The sequence below is a fragment of the Myxine glutinosa genome, chromosome 6 (genome assembly GCF_964187855.1).
Source record: "Myxine glutinosa chromosome 6, kmMyxGlut1.1, whole genome shotgun sequence".
NCBI lineage: Eukaryota > Metazoa > Chordata > Myxini > Myxiniformes > Myxinidae > Myxine > Myxine glutinosa.
In genome coordinates, this window is record NC_136266.1 from 155,501,704 (window position 1) to 155,528,552 (window position 26,849).

The 26,849-nt window shown below is 43.7% G+C and overlaps 1 protein-coding gene across 1 annotated transcript in view; it reads right to left on the minus strand.

Moving 5' to 3' along the window:
• Positions 1-3,449: 3,449 nt before the first annotated feature.
• The window catches only part of THOC6 (THO complex subunit 6), a 62,481-nt gene continuing 39,081 nt past the window's right edge, over positions 3,450-26,849 (minus strand). Inside the window, exons 10-12 of the mRNA XM_068118786.2 lie at positions 7,268-7,378; positions 3,969-4,097; positions 3,450-3,805 (exon numbers count right to left, since the gene is read on the minus strand). Of these exons, the coding sequence (XP_067974887.1) occupies positions 3,722-3,805; positions 3,969-4,097; positions 7,268-7,378 (324 nt within the window). The 3' untranslated portion in view covers positions 3,450-3,721. The remainder of the gene's footprint in view (positions 3,806-3,968; positions 4,098-7,267; positions 7,379-26,849) is intronic.

Genomic DNA, 26,849 nt, shown 5'->3' on the forward strand with positions numbered 1-26,849 from the left:
AGGCCGGCCGATAGGCACAGTGTGACCGGCCAATGGTGGAGTTTGTCCGCACAATGTGGGCACTTCAGGATGAACTTTAGCCGGGGAGCGTTTGGGCGCCCCGGTCTGATACTGCCGCCCACGCGTAGAATACCTTGTGAGTGCACGTAGGTCCTGGCGGTCCCACTGGCCTAGCGCTACCATGTTTAGACAGCGAAATCCGTCCCCGGGCACCGGCACCTACTCCCGGAAGTCGAGAGAATAGCGGCGCCAGGCACGGTAGGACACCCGCGGAGCCCCGGCTGACCAGGGACGCGCGAGCCTACGCGTTAGCGTGCTACGGCGGAATCAACGGCTTCGGCCACGGCCAGGCCGATACTCGGCTCGGTCGCACCGGAAATGAACTGGTTCGACACCCGCGCTAGAGAGGTCGCGGGCGACTGAGATGTATTAACAAATTAATTAATTAATTTGAGACGTCCGATTTCTAGTGTTTGGAAATTTGGGAGAGCTTGACCCTAGCCTTTCCCTTGCGAGGGCAAGGAGGAACCTAACACTTAACACTTAAGCTTAGACTGTTTCACTGCTTAGTCACAGTCACTGTTTGTTATTCACTGTTCATAAAATACGTACGTCCATTGAGATCCAAATGCCCTCAAGACAATGCGAGTGGGAAAAGAGACTAACCATCACCTAAAAGGCCACCTTAATAAACTAACTCCACTCAAACTCAACCACTGGCCGAACATAAAGTTTTTTTCCTTGTGTGCACATACGTGCATCGCTCTTGCAGGGAAAATGGCCTTAAAATGTCTGTTGTTTGTTGTTGTTGTGCACATACGTACCGTCACAATGGAAAATCGCACTAGAAGTAATGGTGTTTTCCTCGCCATCAAGCGGACCATTTTAAGGTGAACTCTCGCACTCTTTCGCAGCTCTTCTCTTTGTATTCAATCACATTTCCACTCTTTTTTCATTCAAAAATGTATCAGACTTGACCATTTAGTCAGGTTCACTATGTTAACAAATATAATCTCGTTCAAAATTTTGGAGATTAGCAAAACTATGCATTTTTGGAATATTCAGAGCATGAGGAATCCAAAAATCAATCTTGGCATTTGCATAGACACCTTTGCGAAAATGACACTCAGGACAGTGATGAAGAGTCAGGTTCACTATGTTAACAAATATAATTTCGTTCAAAATTTTGGGAGATTAGCAAACCTGTACATTTTTGGAATCATCAGAGCATGGAGAATCCGAAAATCAATATTGGCATTTGCACAGACACCTGCATGGCCGCCATGTTGGATTTTCAAAATGGCCACCATAAAATACACATTTTGCGCTATCTCGGCTTCTAGTCAACCTAGAAACTTAATTAAATATGCTAATCCTATGTTTTCTGGGTCAACGAATCCAATAAAGGCCTCAAAATAGTGCTCAGGATTATAGAAAAGCAACAAACAAAGGTAATTGAAAACCATTGTCTTTATATTTGTGATATAACTGCATTACATAATACATGATATTGCAAGCCCTTTGAAGTTAAAGGTATGGGTTTATGAAGCAAGAAAGCAGCCTTTTTAGTATCAGATTGAACTGTAAGTCCTATACACAGGATCTCCTAGGTCTATACCGTTCAGGAATATGCTTTTACAGATCATCACTGTCCTGAGTGTCATTTTCGCAAAGGTGTCTACGCAAATGCCAACATTAATTTTTGGATTCCTCATGCTCTGAATATTCCAAAAATGTATAGTTTTGCTAATCTCCAAAAATTTTGAACGACAAAACATAGTGAACCTGAATAATTGTTTACGCTCCTTTATTCAACAATCCGAGAAGGACGGAAATAAAATAATGCCTTAAATTCATCCACCTGCCTCTGATTGGTCGATGTTGCCGTAGCACTGAGTGATCAGGCCTGCGCGAATATCAAATAGTGATCACGTACTCAGGCTAAATAATAACCTTTTGCGGTGGCTTACCGCAAATAATAACCACCAGGTATACCTGGTGTTGGCTTAGCGGTTAGGGTGCCGGCTTGGGATCCTAGGATCCTGGGTTCGAATCCCGGTCGATCGCTGAATTAACGCCAGGGGGGTTGACTCAGCCTGCCATCCTTCCGAGGTCGGCAAATTGAGTACCAGTTCACTGGTAATTCCCTGTGTGTCGCAAAAGGCGACCAACAAGGTTTGCGGCAGGAAGGGCATCCGGCCATAAAACATTGCTTCAAAAAGGGGACCACGGTGCCCGAAAAAGGCCAACCCCTGCTCTGTGGGGAAAAATGGCCTCTAAAAGGTGGGGTGGAATATGGAGTGTGGAGCTGCAGATTTGGACTTAATACAAGCTTCTCTAATATTCAAAATGAAATGCACTTTTCGCACGAGGTACGCAACGGAATTGAACGATAAAACGACTCGGCTCAGGCCTAATCGAGACAACTTGAAGAGTCGAGGTGAATGAGGGTTTTGAGAAAAATGTGGAATTAATTGTAAGAAAATGAAGGAAAAAAAACGAGGGCAGAACATGCAGATTGAGGGAGAATCTTGGAGGCAGATGCAGACAAAGAGAAAATGGGAAGCAGACAGACAAGAGGAAACAAAGAGCGATGTCCAAGAGTAGGCCCTTAAATTAATACAGTACACAAGTATCATGACAACAAGATCCACTCACTATAAATGACCGATTCTAGACAAAGATTGTTCAAAAAGGAATAATCAGCAAAAAAACATTTAAAATGCAAATATAAACATCCATAAGAAATTATTCCATGCACAATGGAGAGAGATTGAGTTTTATTGCGTTTGCCGGTAAAATAAATAGCACAAGCAGCCCAGTGCAGGTGTGGTCTAATAATGTATATTATCAAGATGTGGTGTTGGGTTAGCGGCTAGGGTGCCGGCTTAGGATCCTAGGATCCTGGGTTCGAATCCCGGTCGATCGCTGAATTAACGCCAGGGGGGTTGACTCAGCCTGTCATCCTTCCGAGGTCGGCTAATTGAGTACCAGTTCACTGGTAATTCCCTGTTTGTCGTTAAAGGCGGCAAAAAGGGTTGGCGTCAGGAAGGGCATCCGGCCGTAAAACATTGCTTCAAAAAGGGGACCGAAAAACAACAACAACCACAGTTCCCGAAAAAGGCCAACCCCTGCTTTGCGGGGAAAAATGGCCTCTAAACGGTGGTTTTTTTTTAATCAAGATGTGCCACATGATCAATATTTAAATTCCACATTACTAACTGATTTATGGGCAGACGAATGAGGCTTAATTTGAGAAGTGTCGTGCAAAGCAAAAACCAACCAGGCCCGTGCGAAGACTGGATCTCGCCATTTCAGACTCCCCACATTTGATAATCAGCTAATGTTTGCAAAATAAAATGCTTCAACCTCAGAAGTTTGCCAAGGCTGTGTGTGTTTTGGTGCAGTTGTCTACTCAGCAACCCAAATGAGGAACAACACTCTTGTGGTATTGCTGGTAAAGCTGATTTTTATTCACGATACAATACTCATCACAAAATGAAAACATGTTGAAAAAAATGTTCAAAAGTGAAATAAAAACATTTCCCCACAGAAGAGAAGCTCAAGTAAGAGCCTCACACTGTATTATTGACTTAAAAAAGACTGCCAAATTAATTTTGGAGTTTTAATTTTATGCTCAATTTTTAAGAGGTTGACTCCTAAAGTTATTGATTGGGAGAAGGCAAGCGGCCATATGATGCTAAATGGCAACAGAAGGAAACTAAGAGAAAGCGAGAGAAAAGGCTTTGTATCCAAGATTGATAAATGCATCAATTTTATGGCTCCCTCCTGCAGCTGTAAGCAACTGGTGAGGAAGAAGAAGGTGAGGTGTGGGAAAGCAAAAAGGAGAAGGTGGAAAGGGGAGGAAAAGTGCGGTTAAACATTTATTTAGTATCAACCATTAATTTCAGGGTTTTCTTATTCGAAACATTACAGCAAACAAAAATTGATATCTGCTGAGCACTCACCTGCCGTTCAGTGCAATGATGACTGCCAGCTAATGAGTAGACAAAGGGCAAGGAGCAAGGGATGCGAGAACGCACCTGCCCATTTACCTGGCAGTGATCTATCATACGACTTGTCCCTGCCGCGATAACCTGCACAGAGATTGGTTGGAAATATCAGGATTCTAATACCAGCAGTCAGTCCTAAATCTGTTTCCATTTACTGTGGCAGTGTACCTGACCTTGACTTTCTTGTGTCAGACATTGCTACGTAAACAAATAGAAGGTTTTGTACAAAAGCAAAATCACAAACTAAACTAGCATAACACCCACCTACTGGGTGGGCAGAGTTTGTACATCACTTGCTGAAAAAAGTATCGTATGTATATTGCAAAAAGACTCGATAGATGTTTGTGTGATGTGTGTCTAAAGGGGTCTAATGGGTCTACAGTGTCTTAAGGTCTAAAGGATGTAAATGTCTTCAAGGCAGAAAAGGTCTAAGTGCCGAAGGGGTCCAAATGGTATATTGGGGTCTATACAGGTTCTAAAGATCTAGGGTGTGCATCTAAAGCGGTCTAACAGGTCTAAAGGTCTAACAGGTTTAAATGGTTTAAATGGTTTAAGGTGTCTAAAGGGTGTAAATGTCTTAAGGGTTGAAAAGGTCTAAGTGCCAAAGGGGTCAAAAGTGTCTATTGGGTATGTTGCAATAGTAGTTAGGGTCTGATGAGCCCAAGGGGTTTAAACAGTCAAAAACAGTGTTACTCAAACAGTGGGTCATGACCCCTTTGGGGGTCACAAGTGGATTTCCAGGGGCTCGTGAGCTTTCTGCGCTAAGTACTTACTAACACAAGTCCAAGTGGTGTTCCCAACAACTTACCTATGTGAACTTGCATTCGCAAGCTTAGTAGTGATCAAAACTAAAACCAGGTGGATCAATGTCGAGAGCGAGCTACGACGTTCGTGGTAGTCCCCAAATTGCCATGTGTGCAAAACAGGAATAAAAATGGCCCAGATTCCAGTCTTCCCCATCTGGGTTAAAAAAAACCCCACTTGAATAAACCCAGTATTTTTCCAAGTACGTTCTCATTCCTGTGTTTTTTTTAAACCCTTGTCGGGATAACAATAGGTCGCGGCGATCAAATACCAGGACGGGTGGGTCATTTGGGGAATCTGGCTGAGAAACACTCGTCTAAAGTGTCTAAGGAGTTTAAGGGATCTGAAGGGGCTAAAATGTAGGTCTAATCGGCGAAGGGATCAAAAGTGTCGAAATGGTCTTAAAAGGTCTAAAGGGTATATTTCAATAGTAATTTGGGGTCTTCTGGGTATAAGGGTCTAATAATCTAAAGGATCAAGGGATATAAGTGGTCTGAAGGGGGTCTATGGGTTCTAAAGGTTATGTGGGGTATGTGGGGTCTCAGGGATAAAAGGGGTCTAAAAGGTGTAAAGAGTCAAAGGATCTAAAGACACTTAAACGCTCTAAAGAATCTAAAAAGGGTATGTTTCAATAGTATCTATGGGTCTAAAGGGGTGTAAGGCTACTAAAGGGTCTAACAGGGTCAAGAGGTCTATTGGGTCTCCAGAGTCTATAATGGATATAGATGACTAAAAGGTCTAAATGTGTCCAGGGGTCCAAAAGGGTTAATGTGTCTAAAGGATCAAGGAGTCGAAGCAGTCGAAAAGGTGTAAAGGTCAAAATATTGAAAGGGGTATAAATGGGTCCAAAGGGTTTCAAGGGGTCGAAAGGGTGTGTGGGTTTAAATGGTCTAAGGGGCCCATATGGTGTATAGGATATATCAGGGGTTAAAGGGTCATGATGGTCAAAAGCATATTGGGGGTATAAAGGGTTTATGTGGTTTAGTGGGTTTAAGGGGTCTAGTGGGTTTAAGGGTTCTAAAATGTCTAAGGGTTTAAATGGTTGCAAGTAAGGATTCTAAAGGGTCTAGCGGGGTCTATAGGTTCTTAAGGGTGTCAATGGGTCTAAAGGTCTTAAGGGGTCTAAATATCTAAAGGGCTTGAAAGGGTCTTATTATGGAATAATGTGGGTGTAAGTGTTCTAACAGGGTATAAAGAGATAGCAACCATATAAAGAGATAGAAAAAAACTAGAACGACACTCTTAGACGACGTCGACCGATATGTCTCCACCCACATTATTACATCATTATAATACTTGTACGAAGTTTGCTTTAAATCCATTCAGCTGTTCCCAAGTTATCACATTTTAAAATGACATGACCTCTGATCTTTGACCTCTTGACCCCAAAATTTAACCAGTTCATGTTTACATCATTATACATACCTGCACCAAGTTTTAATTTAAATCCCTTCACCTGTTCACAAGTTATCACATTTTTACCTGACATTAATCTGACCTTTGACCACGGGACTCCAAAATCGAATCAGTTAATAGTCACATCATTATACATAAGTGCACCAAGTTTGAATTAAATCACTTCAGCCGTTTTCAAGTTATAGACCTATTACAGATTTTGACGTTTGACCTTGTGACCCCAAAATCGAATCAGTTCATCTGTACCTCATTATGCATACCTGCACCAAGTTTGACTAAGATCCCTTCAGCTGTTCTCAAGTTATCACGGTAACGAAAACCTATCACAGACGGACGGCCGGACGGACAACCTGAAAACATAATGCCTCCGGCGACTTTGTCAACGGAGGCTAAAAAATAGGACCACAGGACCTGTAACTTATCTTGGCCCTGGCCTAATTTTGTAACCCAAATTTGGTAGCATTCTGACTTGGTGGGTCTGGAGAAAAATCATTTACTAAGTCTACCATTTTGATACACTTCTGGTCACGTGACCGGAGCGAGCTTTTCAATCCCTGGTACAAGTCAGGAGGGAAACCTTGCTGCCAAATAAAGGGAGAGAAAAACATAAAAAGATAGAAAACTATAAAGGGATGAATGAAAAACGAATGATCGTTTTAAGGCCATTTTCCCCGCTAGAGCGGGGGTTAGCCTTGTGGGCCCCATGACAATCATGGTTCCCTGTTTGTTTTTTATGGCCGGATGCCATTCCTGACGCCAACCCTTGGTTGCCTCTTACGATGCGCAGGGATACGGTGTACCTATTCTAAATCGGGGTACACACCGTGATCATTCATCCCGGCAAGCTGGTACTCAATTTGCCGACATCGGAAGGATGACAGGCTGAGTCAACCCCCCTGGCGTTAATTCAGCGATCTACCGGGATTCGAACCCAGGATCCTAGGATCCCAAGCCGGCACCCTAACCGCTAAGCCAACACAAGGGATATCAAACTATAAAGGTATAGCAAACAGACCTAGAGCTACAGGACATACCAAATCCTCATAGAAACGCACGGCATGATGGGATCCAGGAAGAGGGAACACTGCAGCTGGTGTGACAGAACGTAGATGCCATAGGCTGAGCAATGGGCCACCACCACAAACCTGTTCAGAAATTGGCAAAGAGACACTGATTTAAAGAGCTAAACTAAAAACAATTCAACAACAATAACAACAACAGCATCATATATGATACACATATGATCCAAATGTAAAATGCTCAAGCTTTCAGGATACGGTACATAAACCTTGGCAGGAGAGCCAACTTGAAGATTGTATTTATCAGTTTCAACACATTTCTAAGGCCGATATCTTGGAGCTTCAAATGGACAAATGCAGAAAAATAAGAACAACCCGTTACTTTTACTGAAATTCCAAGTGCACAAACAATAGCCACGAATTGCCTATCCTCACACACCCGGTATTGGATACTTTGTCAAAGAATGTCCATGCTGCTACCCTGAGAATAAGATGCTTTGATTCACTCGGGAGCTTTTGCTAAAAGTTATAACAAATAAAGAACAGCTTCAATTTTTTTGAAAATAAATTGATATATTTACAAGCTTAATGTAATACGAGTCACAAGCCACCTTGCAGTTGACAGACCACAGAGTCCACACATATTTCGGGCATCTGTCAAGCCTAATTTTCCTGCAATTGTGCGTTACTCTTTCACAACAAATTTCGCTCCCTTGCACCCTCCGTTTGTGCACCTCTGTTGTGAATTTTACTTTTTACTTCTGACTGCCAAATATTTCCAAGACTCATGTTAACCCAACATTTTAATTTTTTTTTTTTTTTTCATCCACCTAGTTTTGTCATAACACGTCCACAACTTTTTGAGACATCATTATGAGGCATCAATTTTTGAGTCATAATAACATCTCGTTTTTGGCACCGTCTCTCAATGATGAGGAATCACTTTAAAAATTATCCGATCCAGATCTTCACCAAAATCAAATAAATTTGTCCATCTCACACACTCAGTCAGCCTGTCCACCAAGTTTCGTCCAAATCCATCAATGACTTTGAGATATCGTATCGTTTTTAGCCCATCACTCAATGGTGAATAATCACTTTAAAAATTCTCGCATCCAGATTATTGACCAAAATCGAATCAATTCTTCCTTGTCAGACACCCAACGTGTCCACAAAGTTTCGTCTGAATCCATCCACAACTTTTTGAGATATCCTGCTCACAGACAAACAAACAACAAACAGACAGACGTGGGTGAAAACATAACATCCGTCCACCTTCGGCAGTATAGGTAACTAGAGGGCAGCTATCAGAGAATGTCGATGGATGGTTCCCAGTATCACCAACTTGTAATATTAGCCAATTGGTAGCACTTGGAATTCTGTCTCATAATGAAAATAATGGAAAAATTAAATAATTAAAAATTAAATAATTACAATTAAATACGGTATTGCATTTAAAAATTGTAAAATATTTAATATGAAATAATTAAAAATTAAATAATTAAAAATTAAATAATTACAATTAAATACGGTATTGTATTTAAAAATTGTAAAATATTTAATATGAAATAATTTAAAAATAAATAATTGCAATTAAATACAGTATTGTATTTTAAAATTGTAAAATATTTAACATTAATCAATTTAAAATTTAATTTTTTTATTGAGAATTAATATTTTTTAACATTAAATAATTTAAAATTGAAAAAAAATCAACATCACGGAGATCACGGAAGAGGAGGTGCAGACGGCAGTAAAGAGGATGAAGAATGGAATAGCACCAGGAATTTCCAAGGTGCCTACAGAGATGATAGCTACTAGGGGAGAAGTCAGTCAGTTGGACGAAGAGGCTGATGAATGTATGTTTGAGAGAGGGTTCGATTCCGGAGAATTGGAGGACAGAACTAATTGTGCCGATATGGAAGAGGAAGGACGATGTTCAAGATCCAGGGAAGTACATAGGCAATATGCTACTAAGTGATGTCATGAAGGTACTAAAGAGGATTCTGGACAGGAGGAATAAGGAAGAGTGTGGAGATGGAGATCCGCAAAGAGTAACAGGAGTTTATAAAGCAACAGGGGTATGGGGGTGACGGATGGGATGTTAACGCTGAGACCGCTGGTAGAGAAGATGTTGGAGGTGCAAGGTGATGTTGGGCCTGAATAAGGCTTATGACAATGTCCTGAGAGTGATGGTGCTGGCGACACTGAGATGGTTGGGAGTGCAGGAAGCAGAAGTTAGGTTGGTGGAAGGTACTGTATGTATGAGGGAATGAAGGGAAGAGTTTTGTGGTTGGTCTGGGATGTCGGAGGAGTTCAGTGTGAACATTGGTCTGAGACAGAGAAGCTCTCTCAGGCCACTCATGGTGATGGAGCTGGTAAGCAGGAGGGTAAACAAGAAAGGTATTCTGGGAAGGATGTTGTATGCGGATGATCTGGCTATTGCTGCAGAGAGTATACGAAAGATGCAGGAAGTGGCGGGGGAGAGGAAGAAGGCATTTGAGAAACATGGACTGAAGATGAGTATGGAGAAGTCTGACGTGATGCATGTGGGTCTGGCAGCAAAAAAGAGAAAGAAATGAATATCAGGTTAGAGGGAAAGGAGATCAGACAAGGAAATAGGTTTGAGTATCTGGGAGGAACAGTGACCGGGCATGGTATGTCAGAGGCAGAGGCGTTGGAGAATTCAGGTGCGTGCGAATCCCTGGAGGAGGTTGGATGGTGTAATGGCAGACAGAACGATTTCAAGGAGTTTGAAAGGGAAGGTTCTGATGTCATGTGTAACACCGGCCTACCTTTAGGGTCTGGAGACGGTGGCACTGACAGAGAGACAACAACATAGGATGCAGGTTTGTGAGAACAACTGGGTCAGGAGGATTGTGGGAGTGAAGAGGATGGATGGAAGGAGAATGGATGAACAGAACCGAGGGAGGAGATTGGTATGCAGATGGGCTTGACGGTGAGATTGGTGAAAATCTGGCTGAAGTGGGCTGGAGACTTGATGCGGATGGAGGAAGAGAGAATGGCAAAGAGACTGGATAGGTTGAGGGAGACCATGGTAGACCATGGTTGAGATGGGAAGATTGTGTGAGGAGGGATATCAATAAGGTGCGGGTGGTTCGATTGTGGAGAGAGTTGGCTGAGGCAGAGGGGAGTGGAGGAGGATTGTGGTCACGGCAAGGCAGGAGATTGGTACCATTGGACCTCACCCCTTATGATGGGAAGAGAAGAATAAATAATTTAAAATTGAAAAATGGAAAATAAAGAAAGAAATGAAATAATTGAAAATTAAAATAACTGTAAATTGAGAAGAAAATTAAATTGAAAAATTAAATAATTAAATAATGAAAAAAACAGTTCTTCAAAAAGCTCCACAACAAGGACACAATTCCCTGAATAGGCTATTCACAATGGTCATTATTCCAAAAAAGTTTTAAAAATAAAATAGTCCAAAGTTCTAATCATGGACCATTTACAAGTTAAACCCAAACTTACATTACAACAAAATTTTGAATATATACTGTCAGATTCTTTCTGGGATGTCATGTTGTTAATAATTGTCTTGCAGATTATTAATTTTCTTAATTTATTTATTTTTGTTTTGCAGGTTATTGCTGAGAGTTTGGAAAGTTACTGAAGTTGCACCAAATTGAACCATGAATTACCTTTCAATGAATCAACGCATTGCGGCCGTGAAACATTACTACAAATGTAATGAACAACCAACGATGGCGGCACGCCGTTTGGCACAGGAATTCGATATTAACCCACCCCAGGAAAGAAACATACGATTGATTGTCGAGAAATTTGAAGCAACAGGGTCGGTAGCCACTGCAAAGAAGTCCGATCATCCGAAAACGGCAACGAATGTAGCTAAGGCTGAAGAAGCCATCAGGAGACTGGAACACAGTCCGCAAAAGTCAACTCGCCGTTTATCTGCAGAGTTGGAATTGAGCCAATCAAGTGTTATCCGTATCCGAGACCAGAAAAACTGGAAACCTTACATTCCACGCTTACTGCATGCCCTTCATGATGGAGATGACGACCGGCGTCTTCAATTTCGCGAAGAGTTCTTAGCTAAACTTGACGAAGAGGACACAATGCGAGACAACATCTGGTAGTCAGATGTGGCATGTTTTAAGCTTAACGGCACAATTAACAGACACAATTGTGTCTACTGGGCTGCGGAGAACCCAAGAGTGACAGTTGAGAAGGAGGCAAATTTACCTGGCGTGACAGTTTGGGCAGCCATATCTCCATTAGGGATAATTGGACCCTTTTTCTTTGAGGGATCTGTCACTGCAGAAATTTACCTGGATATGCTGCAAACCTTCTTTTGGCCCAGGGTACAAGATCAGGACTGTTATTTCCAGCAAGATGGAGCTCCACCTCATTATGGACGTCATGTTCGTCAGTGGCTTGATGAAAACTTTCCTCGAAAGTGGATCGGCCGCCGCGGTCCGATCGAGTGCCCGGCATGCTCCCCAGACCTTACACCTCCAGATTTCTTTCTTTGGGGGCTCATGAAAGACCTTGTTTATCGTGAAAAGCCTCGTACCATTCAGGAATTAAAGGCTCAAATCACTGCAAAGTTTGAGGAAATTGATATCGAACTCTGCAAGCGTGTGTGCCACTCTGTGCCTGCTCGGCTGCAATTGTGCATCGATCACGAGGGAGGGAACTTTGAAAATTGCAAGTAAAACAGCGTGGTACACTTCCGTAATAATTTTCCCCCGAATAAATGGTTAGATAAACATGTCATTCATTTATTTATACCTTCTTGTACACTGTAATACAAATGTCAAACAATCAACTGACAGAAATATATATATATATAATTATATATATATATATACAGTCATCCCTCGCTATATCGCGGTTCACTTTTCGCGGCTTCGGTACATCGCGGGTTTTTCTCGCTAGTATATGTAAAATTATATCGCGGATTTTTCGCTATATCGCGGGATTTTGCGGTATAAATGTATTTTTATATACTATTATTTTAAATATTTTTGTGGTAAAATAAGCATTTTCTAGCCCAAAAAATTAAAAAACGTAAAAAAATAAGAAAAATACAGTAATTAAAACATATTACAAGAAATAAAATACTGTACATAGTGTACAGTAGAAGAGTAGACAAAGAGACAAAGTCGTGCGTATGGAAAACGCAGATGCGGCAGCTTCCACTTGCGCTAGTTACCCACGTAATGGGTAACTGTAATGCTCTTTCTGGCTGTGCAGTACATTCATCATCGTCATCACCTTCATCGTCATCAGTACTGCACAGCTAATTCATCATCATCTTCATCACGCAAGTTGTAGTATTGAAGAGCCGGGGCTCTTGCTTGATACGGACGAAATGACGGGCAAGACACAAACTCGTCCGAGAAGATATTTATTCTCAAAACCAACTCGGGAACACTGAAAAGCCCGTTTATCGGGCTGCATTATAAAGCACAACCAGAAACCGAAAGCCACGCCTCTCAAGCGTGGCGTGCTTCGGTGGTCACGTGATCAACAGGTGTAGCTGATTATACCCGCACGCGCGGCACGCTTTAGCGGTCACGTGACCAGCCACTCTGGCGCCGGGGATCCCCGCCGGTGACGTCACCGGCTGGAGCAAGGAGATTCTGATGCTGGTCTTGCTTGGGGGACCCATGGGTAGCTACAGTATCTTCAATGGTGAGTACCCATTAGAATTTTATATGTTGTTAAAATTACGTATGTTTAAGAGTGTAAAAAGTGTTTAAGAGTATAGGAAGTGTTTATAAGAGTATGGGAAAGGTTAATAAGAGTGTGGGGAGGGTCATAAAGCTTTAAAATATATATAAATAATAAAATAAAAATATGGTCGCTACTTCGCGGATTTTCGTCTATCGCGGGGGGTTCTGGAACGTAACCCCTGCGATAAACGAGGGATCACTGTATATATATATATATATATATATATATATATATATATATATATATATATATATATATATATATATATATACTAGCTTGGCTCGGCTCGCGCGTCGATACTGAGGAAAGGGGTTATTTTAGCTGAGGCTAATGACTGTACCTGAGTTGCTGTGTTGTCATGATTTTCACCAATCATAATACAAACAATTACTTTGCACAAATGTATTTGTTGTGTTTGTGATATTACATTTTTATAGGCAATTTAGGTTGAAGATTAAGGTTGAATGTTTTTTTTTAAAGAAAGAACCCCTCAGCACATACATAGGGGAGGGGTAGGTGCAGACTGGAAGTTTGGGACGATTACACCTCACCACCACGTAATTCAAAACACCTCACCACCAAGTAATTCAAAACACCGCACCACCACATAATTCAAAACACCTCACCACCACGTAATTCAAAATACCTCACCACCAAGTAATTCAAAACACGTCACCACCATAAAACACGTAATAAAAACACCTCACCACCAGGAAATTAAAAACACCTCACCACCACGAAATTGAAAACACCTCACAGCCATCAAGCACATAATAAAAACACCTCACAGCCATAAAACACGTAATAAAAACACCTCACCACAACGAAATTAAAAACACCTCACAGTCATAAAACACGTAATAAAAACACCTCACAGCCATAAAACACGTAATAAAAACACCTCACACCCATAAAACACGTAATAAAAACACACCACCACGAAATTAAAAACACCTCACAGCCATAAAACACGTAATAAAAACACCACACAGCCATAAAACACGTAATAAAAACACCTCACCACCACAAAATTAAAAACACCTCACAGCCATAAAACACGTAATAAAAACACCTCACAGCCATAAAACACGTAATAAAAACATCTCAGCCACGAAATTAAAAACACCTCACCACCACATCATTTAAAAACACCTCACCACCAAGTAATTCAAAACACCTCACCACCACATAATTCAAAACACCTCATCACCAACTAATTCAAAACACCTCACCACCACCTAATTAAAAACACCTCACCACCACGTAATTATAAATACCTCACCACCACGTAATTCAAAACACCTCACCACCATGTGATTTAAAAACACCTCACCACCATGTGATATTAAAACACTTCACCACCACGTCATTTAAAAAAACCTCACCACCACATAATTCAAAATACCTCACCACCACGTGATTCAAAACCACCACAACGTTATTAAAAACACTTCACAACCACGGAAACAAAAGTTTGAGGGAGTCGTTAAGTGACAACACAGACACTGCCCAGATGTGTCGATATATAGATAAATGACTGTACCCGAGTTGCCGTTTTGTCATGGTTTAAATTAAACCAATCATAATTCAAACAATTATTTTGCACAAATGTATTTGTAATATACGTGATATCACATTTTATAAACAATTGAAGTTGGGAAAAAAAAAAATTCCCCAAAAAATCCCCCCCCCCCCCCCCCCAAAAAAAAAAAATTTGAATTTTTTTTTTTTTAAATACCCTTAGGACATACCGACGGGAGAGATATGTGCATACCAGAAGTTTGGTACGATTTCACAAAAGTTTGAGAAAGTAGTTCAGTGACAACACAAGACAACACAACACAAGACAGACGCTGCACAAATATATATATATATATATATATATATATATACCAGTACATAAATACATTATACATATATATATATATATATACCTGCACATAAATACATTATACATATATACAGTATATAGCTCGCAGTGTTAAATGTGTAAAATTCTGAGGAGATTACGGCTGGCTCAATAGCGCAGTGGGCTGTTGACGCGTAATCAATGGACGTCTGTGGTTCGAGTCCCATATTGAGCCAGAATTTTTCACACTTAGCCCCACACAGGAATTTTATTCCTGTTTATATATATATATATATATACATACATATATATATATATATATATATATATATATATATATATCTGTACATAAATACATTACACATATATACAGTATATATATATTTATAATAAAAAAGTAAATAAACAAGCAATATATTTTTATATCTATATATATATATCTATACTAGCAGAGGTACCCGGCTTTGCACGGGAGTGGGAGGAGGAGGGGAGGGGGAAGAGGAGGGGAGGGGAACGGGGGGGAGGGGGGAGGGGGAAGCGGGGGAGGAGGAGGGGAGGGGGAAGAGGAGGGGAGGGGAATGGGGGGAAGGGGGGGAGGGGGGGAGGGGAAGGGGGGGAGGGAAGGGTGCGGGGGTGCCCAGGGGAAGAAGGGCCCCTCCCCCTCCCCTCCCCCCCCTTTCCCCTCCCCCTCCCCCTCCCCCTTCCCCCTCCCCCCTCCCCCCCTCCCATCCCCTTCCCCCTCGTTCCCCTCCCCTTCTCTTCCCCCTCCCCTCCTCCTCCCCCTTCACACCAGGGGGGTTGACTCAGCCTGTCATCCCACCGAGGTCGGAAGTCGGAACTCATTGTCGTCAAATAAATGTAGCCTGTATGTTTCACTCTTTGTCACATGCCGTTGGTCCCATGTCAATCGGATGAAGTTGAAAAATTAACGTTACGAAGGTTCTCTGGGACGTACTGATTCCGAATAATGAAGTTGAAAAATTAACGTTCCGAAATACGCTAATTACGCTAACAGAAGCGCTGGAGGGAGCACTGCGCTCCCTCCCTTAGATTCCCTCCCTCTTCTGCTAGCGCTAATTACGCGTAACACACTAATTTTAAAACCCGAAGTTTTTTTAATTTTAAGGTGTGCTGTAGTCAGAAGCGCTAGAAGCGCTGCGCTCCCTCCCTTCGAATCCCTCTCTCTTCTGCTAGTGCTAATAATACGCTAATTTTAAAACCCGAAATTTTTTAAATGTTTATGTCTCCGTGACATTCCTGGGACCATCCCGAGTCGAACAGTACTTTCCGCTCGCAAATCCGTCCACGGGTTCTCGAGATCTTAGAGATCATAGATACATCAGGATACAGACACAGAGGCCAACTCTACTTTATATATATAGATAGGATGAAAGCAGAAAATACTTTATTATAGATAGGATGAAAGCAGAAAATACTTTGTTATTGATGGGATGAAAGCAGAAAATACTTTATTATAGATGGGATGAAAGCAGAAGATACTTTATTATAGATAGGATGAAAGCAGAAAATACTTTATTATAGATGGGATGAAAGCAGAAAATACTTTATTATAGATGGGATGAAAGCAGAAAATACTTTATTATAGATAGGATGAAAGCAGAAAATACTTTATAAGTTTTTTTAATTTTAAGGTGTGCTGTAGTCAGAAGCGCTAGAAGCGCTGCGCTCCCTCCCTTCGAATCCCTCTCTCTTCTGCTAGTGCTAATAATACGCTAATTTTAAAACCCGAAATTTTTTTAATGTTTATGTCTCCGTGACATTCCTGGGACCATCCCGAGTCGAACAGTACTTTCCGCTCGCAAATCCGTCCACGGGTTCTCGAGATCTTAGAGATCATAGATAGATCAGGATACAGACACAGAGGCCAACTCTACTTTATATATATAGATGGGATGAAAGCAGAAAATACTTTATTATAGATGGGATGAAAGCAGAAAATACTTTATTATAGATAGGATGAAAGCAGAAAATACTTTATAAGTTTTTTTAATTTTAAGGTGTGCTGTAGTCAGAAGCGCTAGAAGCGCTGCGCTCCCTCCCTTCGAATCCCTCTCTCTTCTGCTAGTGCTAATAATACGCTAATTTTAAAACCCGAAATTTTTTAAATGTTTATGTCTCCGTGACATTCCTGGGACCATCCCGAGTCGAACAGTACTTTCCGCTCGCAAATCCGTCCACGGGTTCTCGAGATCTTAGAGATCATAGATAGATCAGGATACAGACACAGAGGCCAACTCTACTTTATATATATAGATGGGATGAAAGCAGAAAATACTTTATTATAGATAGGATGAAAGCAGAAAATACTTTATAAGTTTTTTTAATTTTAAGGTGTGCTGTAGTCAGAAGCGCTAGAAGCGCTGCGCTCCCTCCCTTCGAATCCCTCTCTCTTCTGCTAGTGCTAATAATACGCTAATTTTAAAACCCGAAATTTTTAAAATGTTTATGTCTCCGTGACATTCCTGGGACCATCCCGAGTCGAACAGTACTTTCCGCTCGCAAATCCGTCCACGGGTTCTCGAGATCTTAGAGATCATAGATAGATCAGGATACAGACACAGAGGCCAACTCTACTTTATATATATATAGATAGGATGAAAGCAGAAAATACTTTATAAGTTTTTTTAATTTTAAGGTGTGCTGTAGTCAGAAGCGCTAGAAGCGCTGCGCTCCCTCCCTTCGAATCCCTCTCTCTTCTGCTAGTGCTAATAATACGCTAATTTTAAAACCCGAAATTTTTTAAATGTTTATGTCTCCGTGACATTCCTGGGACCATCCCGAGTCGAACAGTACTTTCCGCTCGCAAATCCGTCCACGGGTTCTCGAGATCTTAGAGATCATAGATAGATCAGGATACAGACACAGAGGCCAACTCTACTTTATATATATAGATATATATATCTATATATATATATCTTTATATATATAGATATATATATCTATATATATATATCTATATATATATATCTATATCTATATATATATATCTATATATATATATCTATATCTATATATATATATATATATATATATATATATATATATATATATATATTGTTACGGATCGCGGATTAAGATGTTATTTTACCGAGCGGTTGGTATTACCGCGTCCGAACAGTTACTCCCCGATTAGAACCCGATTCCACCCGACGTTCACCAGATCGCACCGCAGATATTCATTCGGGAAACCTCTAAAGCGACCGAAAGAGAATGAAAAGAGAAGAAGACAGAGTACGGAGGAAGAACAGATTTATTATATACACACAAGCAAAAAAAGAAAGAGCGACCAAAATTATTTACAGCAATGGATGGAAGAAGCAGTCACACAGTGCATCGTTAGCTTAAACTATTCATCTATCTATAATTCCAGTAATCTCTGTTTGTACGTTTGTCTGTGACCGCTGTTTCTCGACAAGCACGGGTCCGATATACTTTTAACTTGCCAGGTATATTGCTGGGGACCCGAGGATGTGCCTTTTCAAGGTTTCATATTAATCGGACAATTACTTACCGAGCTATGTCCAAAAAACGATTCAACCAATCAGAGAGCAGCGAACTATCGCGTGTGCCGAACGTGGCGGACACACTCTGCCTCGGATGGCACATTTGAGAGCGTATTCATTTATTTCACGTTTGCAAACTATGTTGGCGCTATGTTGGCGTTAAACTATGTTTTAAAACTAATAAAACCGAATTTGCGATTCATTCGCTTTCCTGCGCGTTTGTGCACGCGATGGCGATTTCTTTACCAAACTCCGGAAGCCGTTCGCTTTGGACCAAACCATTTCATGTAAATAGAGGGGGGGGATATAATTTTAGATATAGATATAGTACGGGCAATGCCCTAGTTTTACTTAACCCCAAGACAACGAGTAGGACAGACGACGTTCACACTTACACGGGGGATATTGCAGGCAGGTAGGGCTTGAGGTGGATTGCTGGAGAGGGAGGCAGGGTCGGAGGCAGCAGCTCTCAATTCCTCGCGGTTTTGGCGGGAAAACCCTCCGTCGCGTATCCGCTGCCGATGCTGGAGACGTCACGCGCTGGCTCGGTCACGCCTGCTCCTCTCCTTCTGGTGGAGCCGTCTCCCTCCTCTCAGCGCGTCTTCTCCAAAGCTGGTTTCCTCTCCTCTTTGGCTTGGAGCGTCTCGCCTCTCACCGCTCACAGCTCAGCTCACAGCTCCTTTTCGTATGTCACCTCTTCGCTCATCTCTCATCTCTCATCTGGTGAAGCAGTCCCTTCCAGTCCCTTTTATTACGCCGGGCGGAATCAAGCCGCCGGCTGCGAGGGCACGCCTACCGGGTCGCTAACCGCGGTGCTGGTTGGCCAAGTGGGGTTGGCTCACTCCTCCCCTCTATGACGAGGTGGAGACACGCCTTTCTTCTCCGAGATTAGCACATGGGCAATGGCGGCTTGCGGGATTGAACACCACTCGCACCCCTTTTGAAAGGAACTTTGGAGAGCGGAGATGATTGGGGAAATTGGAAGGGCCTACGCTTATTTTGTTTGATACAATGCAAAGTCAATCTAGTGGGAAACACATATTTAGCCTACATAGAATAAGGAAATACACTATTTAAAAAGATATATCATGGCCTACGTGTAAGTTTCATGGAATTAACTAGGAGGACGGCTGCGACCATTATTTACATTACGAGGGTGTTACACACAACAAAACCATACTTTTCACATTCGTTACACTTCCTCCAAAATTGTTACACTTCTCAAAAACCGTTACACTTCTCAAATTCGTTACACTTCTCAAAACCGTTACACTGCACCCTCCTTTCTTCAGGCCCGTACTTGGGCCTACAAAACTTTAACTTAGTGTGACACGTAGGTGTAATTCCCTCTACTTTTAACCTGACCCTGAGTGTGACAATCTTAAAACACAAATAAGTATGTCCCCCTATTGCATTGCACCCTGTCTAACAGACTCAAGCCCACAGCTAACCGAATTACGGAATTATTCTCAAACTATACATTTACGGTGGGGAGCATTATTTACAATGACGTTATTTCTTATTTACAACGCAACCCAGGACCTGTGTTTTTTTTTTCTTTTTAGGGAACAAGAAAAAAGAAATTCCTGTTGGGAGGGAGGAGACAGCACGCATTGCATCGATGCACCAGTACCAATACCACCAAAGCACCCAAAAGCACCACAAAGCACCAAAAGCACCACTCGGTGCGCAGTCACCATGGTTCATAATAAACACAACAAAACAACTGGTGGTGGTCTTCTCTTTCTCTGCTGGGCCGATGTTCTTCCCGACGTCTTCTGGCTTCATGCGGCCTACTTGGAAATATAAAAAGCACAAACCGTGTCCATTTTTATTTAGGGCAACAGGGGACAACTAAGGGTGGTCCACCTGTTTGGCATAGGTGCCACCTTACCGAGGTCCGCAAGCAAGATTCCCTGGCCACTATGGCCGGTCTCCAACAGAGGTGCCCTGCCCCAGAACCTGGGGTCCATCAAGTGGTACTTGGCCGCAGAACAGCGGTCCATAAAGTGGTACATCAACGCAATGCATGCTGGTTCTGGGAATCTCGTGTGCACAATGGCCTCCTCACGCACGCTCCCCTCGGCCCCCAATGGCGCACAGGTCATGTGGGAGACAAAAGAGACAATTGAGCGAGGGGTAAGGTCACAAGGGTACACATCAATAAGGCAATGCAAGGCGAAATGCGTACGGAGGGCGAAGTGAGAAAGCTCGTCCCTACCGTACGTCACCCCCCTGTCACCTACACTACCCTTGCCCTTACCCCATATGTACAAAAATCTACACATTACCAATCCGTCGCTACTGTCACGTCTCCCCATAGTTCCTCTATACCAAATTCGTCACCACAATCCCTCTATCCAAAATTTGCCATCACCCAACTCGTCATCAATCCTCATAAAGAGGAAGAGATGGAACATCAAAGCACAATGTCACACCCACGTCATGATGCGTCTCACAATCCAAACATTTGCATCATAAAAAAATAATCAAACCATGGCATGGTGTGGAGTACCTGTCACCTCAGGTGAGTGGATGCAGATGGTGCGAGGAGACTTCATCCTAACTACTTTCTAAATGACATTAGCACACTTTACACTACCCGGGGTCTCTCCCTGCCAATCCATTGGCCAACTTACACTATGGGTTCTAAGAACCAAATTCCCATTGACCAAACTGTGGTGCTTCTCAATTTGGGGTCTCACTCCCCCGATTCATCTCCCGGTGCCCTCGCACAATTTCTGGGCTGCGACGTGTAGCTCTCCCAGCAGGTCTACCCACCTGCACACCTCCACCACTGTAGTTGCCACCCGAGCTTACCTAGCTCCTCACCCTAACCTATCTAACTGGGGCAGGCCCCTCCTGGCTCTGTCACCCCACTCGGTGCCCTCTGGCACTGGGCTACCCGGGTCTGTCCTCCGGATCCTCGGGCCCCATCCACAACAACTACTACCGGCTCCCAGAGCCCACCTGCGGCCTCACCTGGCCGACATCCTCACAGTGGTGGAGCGCCCAACCAACTACACACACTAACAGGCTACACGCCCAGCCATTTCCACAACACTAATGCACCCATCCAAAGGCCATTCTTTCACCCGCACCACAGATGCCAATATCCAACCACAATTTACCTATACCCTCTACCTAACACTTACACTACCCGCCCCGGGTATCCGTGATGGGGGTCCACTCTTCCCCCATTCACACCTTCGCACCATCCACTCCACTCCACAATTTTCCACCATACTCACTCCACGACCATCCATTCCAATACTCCATACCATTTATTCCATACACCTGTCCTCCATTCACCTGTCGTTGCACACCTGTGCAATCATACCTGGTGCCACCTGCACCCTCCTTTCTTCCTGGACCATTTGGTCATCACAATACACAATCACCACTACTATCACTCAAACACTGCTCCACACACCTGTTCAGTTGCACACCTGTGCAATCACACCTGTTCAATCACACCTGTTCAATCCTCACACACACGGCATCATCTCTTCTAACTACTCCCCTCTGAAACTTGCGCTTCCCAGTCGCCCCTTTAAACTATTGCGCTCCCAGGTCATTATCATCCACACTAATCTACCTGCGTCCCCACTACAGGTATCCTTGTCACTAACTAACCTTAACGTTACCTAATGTCATCTTCTAGGTCCCTACACACGATATATCCTAACCCACCCGGGCTAGTTTTCACTGCCATCAACCCCATAAGCTATAGCGCATTTGCCCCACCCTGTGAGGGATGGTGGATTTGCCATCCCACCACATCGGGGAGGTCCTATTATCAATTTCGCTCGTCCAAATCCAACAAATCAAAAATTTGTCACTCATCTGCCAATCACCGTACCAATCATCAAATTTCGCCTTTTTCTAATTTTGGGTCCAAAACACTATCCTCATCACCCGTCTACTTATTACATCCTCTCGGTGCGCCAATTCACGTCTACAGCCCGGCTTCGTACAGCCGAGCAATGAATACGGGTGGTTTTGTGCCAGCGGCTGGATACGTCCCGCATTCGGGGCAGGGACGGGGGCTTACCCGGGCCGAGATCTCACGCACCACCTCGGCGTGGAGCCATCCAATGTCCCGATCTCGACCTGCCGGCACGTCTCAATAGAAAGTGGTCGCCATGATGACCCTTCCTATCGGGCTGCCCGCTCCGCCTAGTGGAGCCCGGACGCGGCCGTTCCAAGCGAGGCCCAGCGTGGATCGCGTACGGCGGTCCTTTCGAACCCGCCGTGGCTCGGATCCCCGCTGGTTCTCGCGGCACGCGAAGCTGCCCGACGCGCACCGAGGGCCCGATTCGGCTATAAGTCGTTCTATCCTCTAACCCGGTTACCGTCGATGGCTCACCTGGATGCTTACATGCATACGCTACCCCTTTCTTGCTCATACCTCCGGCCGTTCCCATGCTCCTCGTACCTTTCCTTACACACCTCGGTACACTCATTCCGCTCACAGACTTGGTCACACACCTGACCACCGAACACCTTGGCACACATTCGTCGCTCGCACACCTCACCAACACACCTCTTCGCGCCCCTTCCTCGGTCACCTCCTCTGTGACAATCACAGGTGTGCCTTCACCCGCACACCCAACCACGTGCCTCACGACCAAATCAAGTGTGCATTCCCACACACGCTCTACCATTCCAGGTGTGCATCCTTCCATTCCAGGTGTACATCCTCGCTCACCTGTCACAACTAACTCATGCTCCGTGTCACTCTCCCTACTTTCACCTCCACTCTCGGTCGCGCACTCAGCCTTACTCTCGACAGCGCACTCTTTCCTCACGCACCTGTCCGTTACACACCTTTCTCGCGCACACTCTCCCGTTACATCCTCTGTAACACTCACCACAGGCGTACACTTTCTCGTTACATCCTCTGTAACACTCACCACACCGCGCTTCCATGTACCCCCTTGCACACGCGCTTCGACCAACTCACTCTTGACGGCACACTCACTGGTCGGCGCGCACTTTTTCCTCACACACCCCATGGTCGGACATTCTCGCACACCTCTTTTTTCGCACACCTGACCTGTCACACACTTCACCAACGGCCTTTCACGAACACCCGGATCCAAACCAATCCCCAAGCCGACTGAAGCTTTCCTCACATCATGTACATTTCCGATTATATCGCCACTCACCTTGGCACCTCGTCTCCGCACCTCCTTTGCCACCTGCAAACTCTTTATTTGGTTAGTGAGCAGCACACCATGCGTTGAGCACCGACCTTGTACCAATTCCATTACCTCCTCCTGTATTTCTCTCTTAGTTTCTGTCCGTCTCTTCTTAATTTCACTCACCTCTTCTTCCACTTCCTCTAACTTTTGCTTCACCTCTTTTATTCCTCGGTGCGTCTCCTCAAGTTCGTCCTCTAAGGCTACCGTGACCGTCTCTATGTGCATCCTCACCTCTCGGTCCTTCGTCTCCATTATCTCTGTCACCTCGTCCACCCTCATTGTCAGTTCCTCACGTACCATCTGACATTGCCTCTGTGTCGCTATTAATTCGTTTTTAATTTCTTTTTGTGTCGCCTTTAACCCTCCTAGTACCGCAGTGTTCTTTTGAACCTGCTCCACTAGTTCTTTTTGTCCCTCCGTCAGCTGTTCCACCTCCTCCATCAGATCTTCTATTCCCCCTTGTAACTTTGCCGTATTATTTCTCACCTCTTTCTCCATACGCTTCTCACCTCGCTTTACCTCCTCGCGTAGCCCCGAGACCTCCTCACTCACACCTCGTCGTATCTCCTCTTTCTCTTTTGTAGATGCCACCCTCATCTGTCCCAATTCATCCCTCTGAGCATCCAATTTGGTTTCTACCCCGATTTTTACCTCCTCTATCTGCTCTCCCATTTGTTTAATTTCTCGGGCGGATTGCTCCCCTATCTCCCGCAATTTGTCCTCCATCCTATTTTCTAACCCCATTAACCCATTTTTTACCCCCTCTAACTGATTCTCCTGGGCAGCCATTCTATTTTCCACCCCCGTTAACCCATTCTTTACTTCTTTTATCCCGTTGTCTAACCCCTCAAAATTATTGTCTAACTTCTCACCGGTACCCCTCGCTTCGTCCCTCATTACCCCCATTTGGTTTCCCATTACCCCCATTTGGCCCCCTATCCTGTTTTCCATCCCTTTGAAATTATCGTCTGTTTTTACCATAAAGGCCATCATCTGTTTCATAAACAGGTTCAAATCCATTGGCATCTCGGGTTCGGCTACCGCGACCATGGGCGCGGCTAAATTTGGTGCCGCAACAACCATGTGCGCGAGGACGCCATTTTGTGCGTCTGATACCCCCTCAACCGCCTCCTCATTGCTCTCCTCCTCCCTTTCTTCCCCTAAGTCCTGGGTTACCCCTAACCCGTCTATCTCCCCCACCGACATCCGATCGCCTTGATTGTCCATGGCGCGATCTCAAAATTCGGGTTTTTCTTTAAAAAAACAAATTTCGGCAGCTCGTAATTTTGACCAAAAATTTTTTCTACACGTTTTAAAAATTTGGTTCGGGCCTCGAATCCCACTCCTGACACCAATTGTTACGGATCGCGGATTAAGATGTTATTTTACCGAGCGGTTGGTATTACCGCGTCCGAACAGTTACTCCCCTATTAGAACCCGATTCCACCCGACGTTCACCAGATCGCACCGCAGATATTCAATCGGGAAACCTCTAAAGCGACCGAAAGAGAATGAAAAGAGAAGAAGACAGAGTACGGAGGAAGAACAGATTTATTATATACACACAAGCAAAAAAAGAAAGAGCGACCAAAATTATTTACAGCAATGGATGGAAGAAGCAGTCACACAGTGCATCGTTAGCTTAAACTATTCATTTTACTTAACCCCAAGACAACGAGTAGGACAGACGACGTTCACACTTACACGGGGGATATTGCAGGCAGGTAGGGCTTGAGGTGGATTGCTGGAGAGGGAGGCAGGGTCGGAGGCAGCAGCTCTCAATTCCTCGCGGTTTTGGCGGGAAAACCCTCCGTCGCGTATCCGCTGCCGATGCTGTAGACGTCACGCGCTGGCTCGGTCACGCCTGCTCCTCTCCTTCTGGTGGAGCCGTCTCCCTCCTCTCAGCGCGTCTTCTCCAAAGCTGGTTTCCTCTCCTCTATGGCTTGGAGCGTCTCGCCTCTCACCGCTCACAGCTCAGCTCACAGCTCCTTTTCGTATGTCACCTCTTCGCTCATCTCTCATCTCTCATCTGGTGAAGCAGTCCCTTCCAGTCCCTTTTATTACGCCGGGCGGAATCAAGCCGCCGGCTGCGAGGGCACGCCTACCGGGTCGCTAACCGCGGTGCTGGTTGGCCAAGTGGGGTTGGGCTCACTCCTCCCCTCTATGACGAGGTGGAGACACGCCTTTCTTCTCCGAGATTAGCACATGGGCAATGGCGGCTTGCGGGATTGAACACCACTCGCACCCCTTTTGAAAGGAACTTTGGAGAGCGGAGATGATTGGGGAAATTGGAAGGGCCTACGCTTATTTTGTTTGATACAATGCAAAGTCAATCTAGTGGGAAACACATATTTAGCCTACATAGAATAAGGAAATACACTATTTAAAAAGATATATCATGGCCTATGTGTAAGTTTCATGGAATTAACTAGGAGGACGGCTGCGACCATTATTTACATTACGAGGGTGTTACACACAACAAAACCATACTTTTCACATTCGTTACACTTCCTCCAAAATTGTTACACTTCTCAAAAACCGTTACACTTCTCAAATTCGTTACACTTCTCAAAACCGTTACAATATATATATATATATATATATATATATATATAAAAAAGGTAAATAAACAAGCAATATATATATATATATTTTTTTTTATTGCAAAAGGATGTAGGGATGTTACTCCAAAAAGTATGGAAACAAGGTAGGGATGGTCACAAGGAATGATCATGTGAAACCATCCCCATATCTTTCTTTGACTAATGGTTGTCCCTAGAAAAGTCATACCTTGTTTACTTACGTTTTGGAGGACCATCCCTACATCCCTTACATTTAAAAAAAAAGTTTTTATTCATTGTACAATACCTTCTTTGACCATCGTACTAGCCGACGATAAAGCCAACTTGGCCATGTTCAATAAGTGGGGTGGCTTTTGCTTACAGACTCAACATGGCATTCTTGTGACACTTCAATAGCAGCCAAAGAAGAACTCACAGCCTGCCAGAGGATGTAAAATCGAGGAGGTTGAGTTGAAATATCATCATTCGTTCTATCCTGCTCGACCTATCAAGATCAAGATGTCAAGATTTTCCTTCAACGCTGCTCTCAAGCTCTCTGTTTGCCAGTCTGCAGAAGAGTTTGGTAACAGGGTGGTTGGGAATAAGTATGGCTTAGCAGACTTAGCTGAATCCAACGTTTGGCACAGGCGGGCATCAAAGACAACCCTTGAGAACATCCCAAGAAAGAAGAAAGCGCTAACGGGCAAGACAGCTAAGTGGCCATAACTGGAG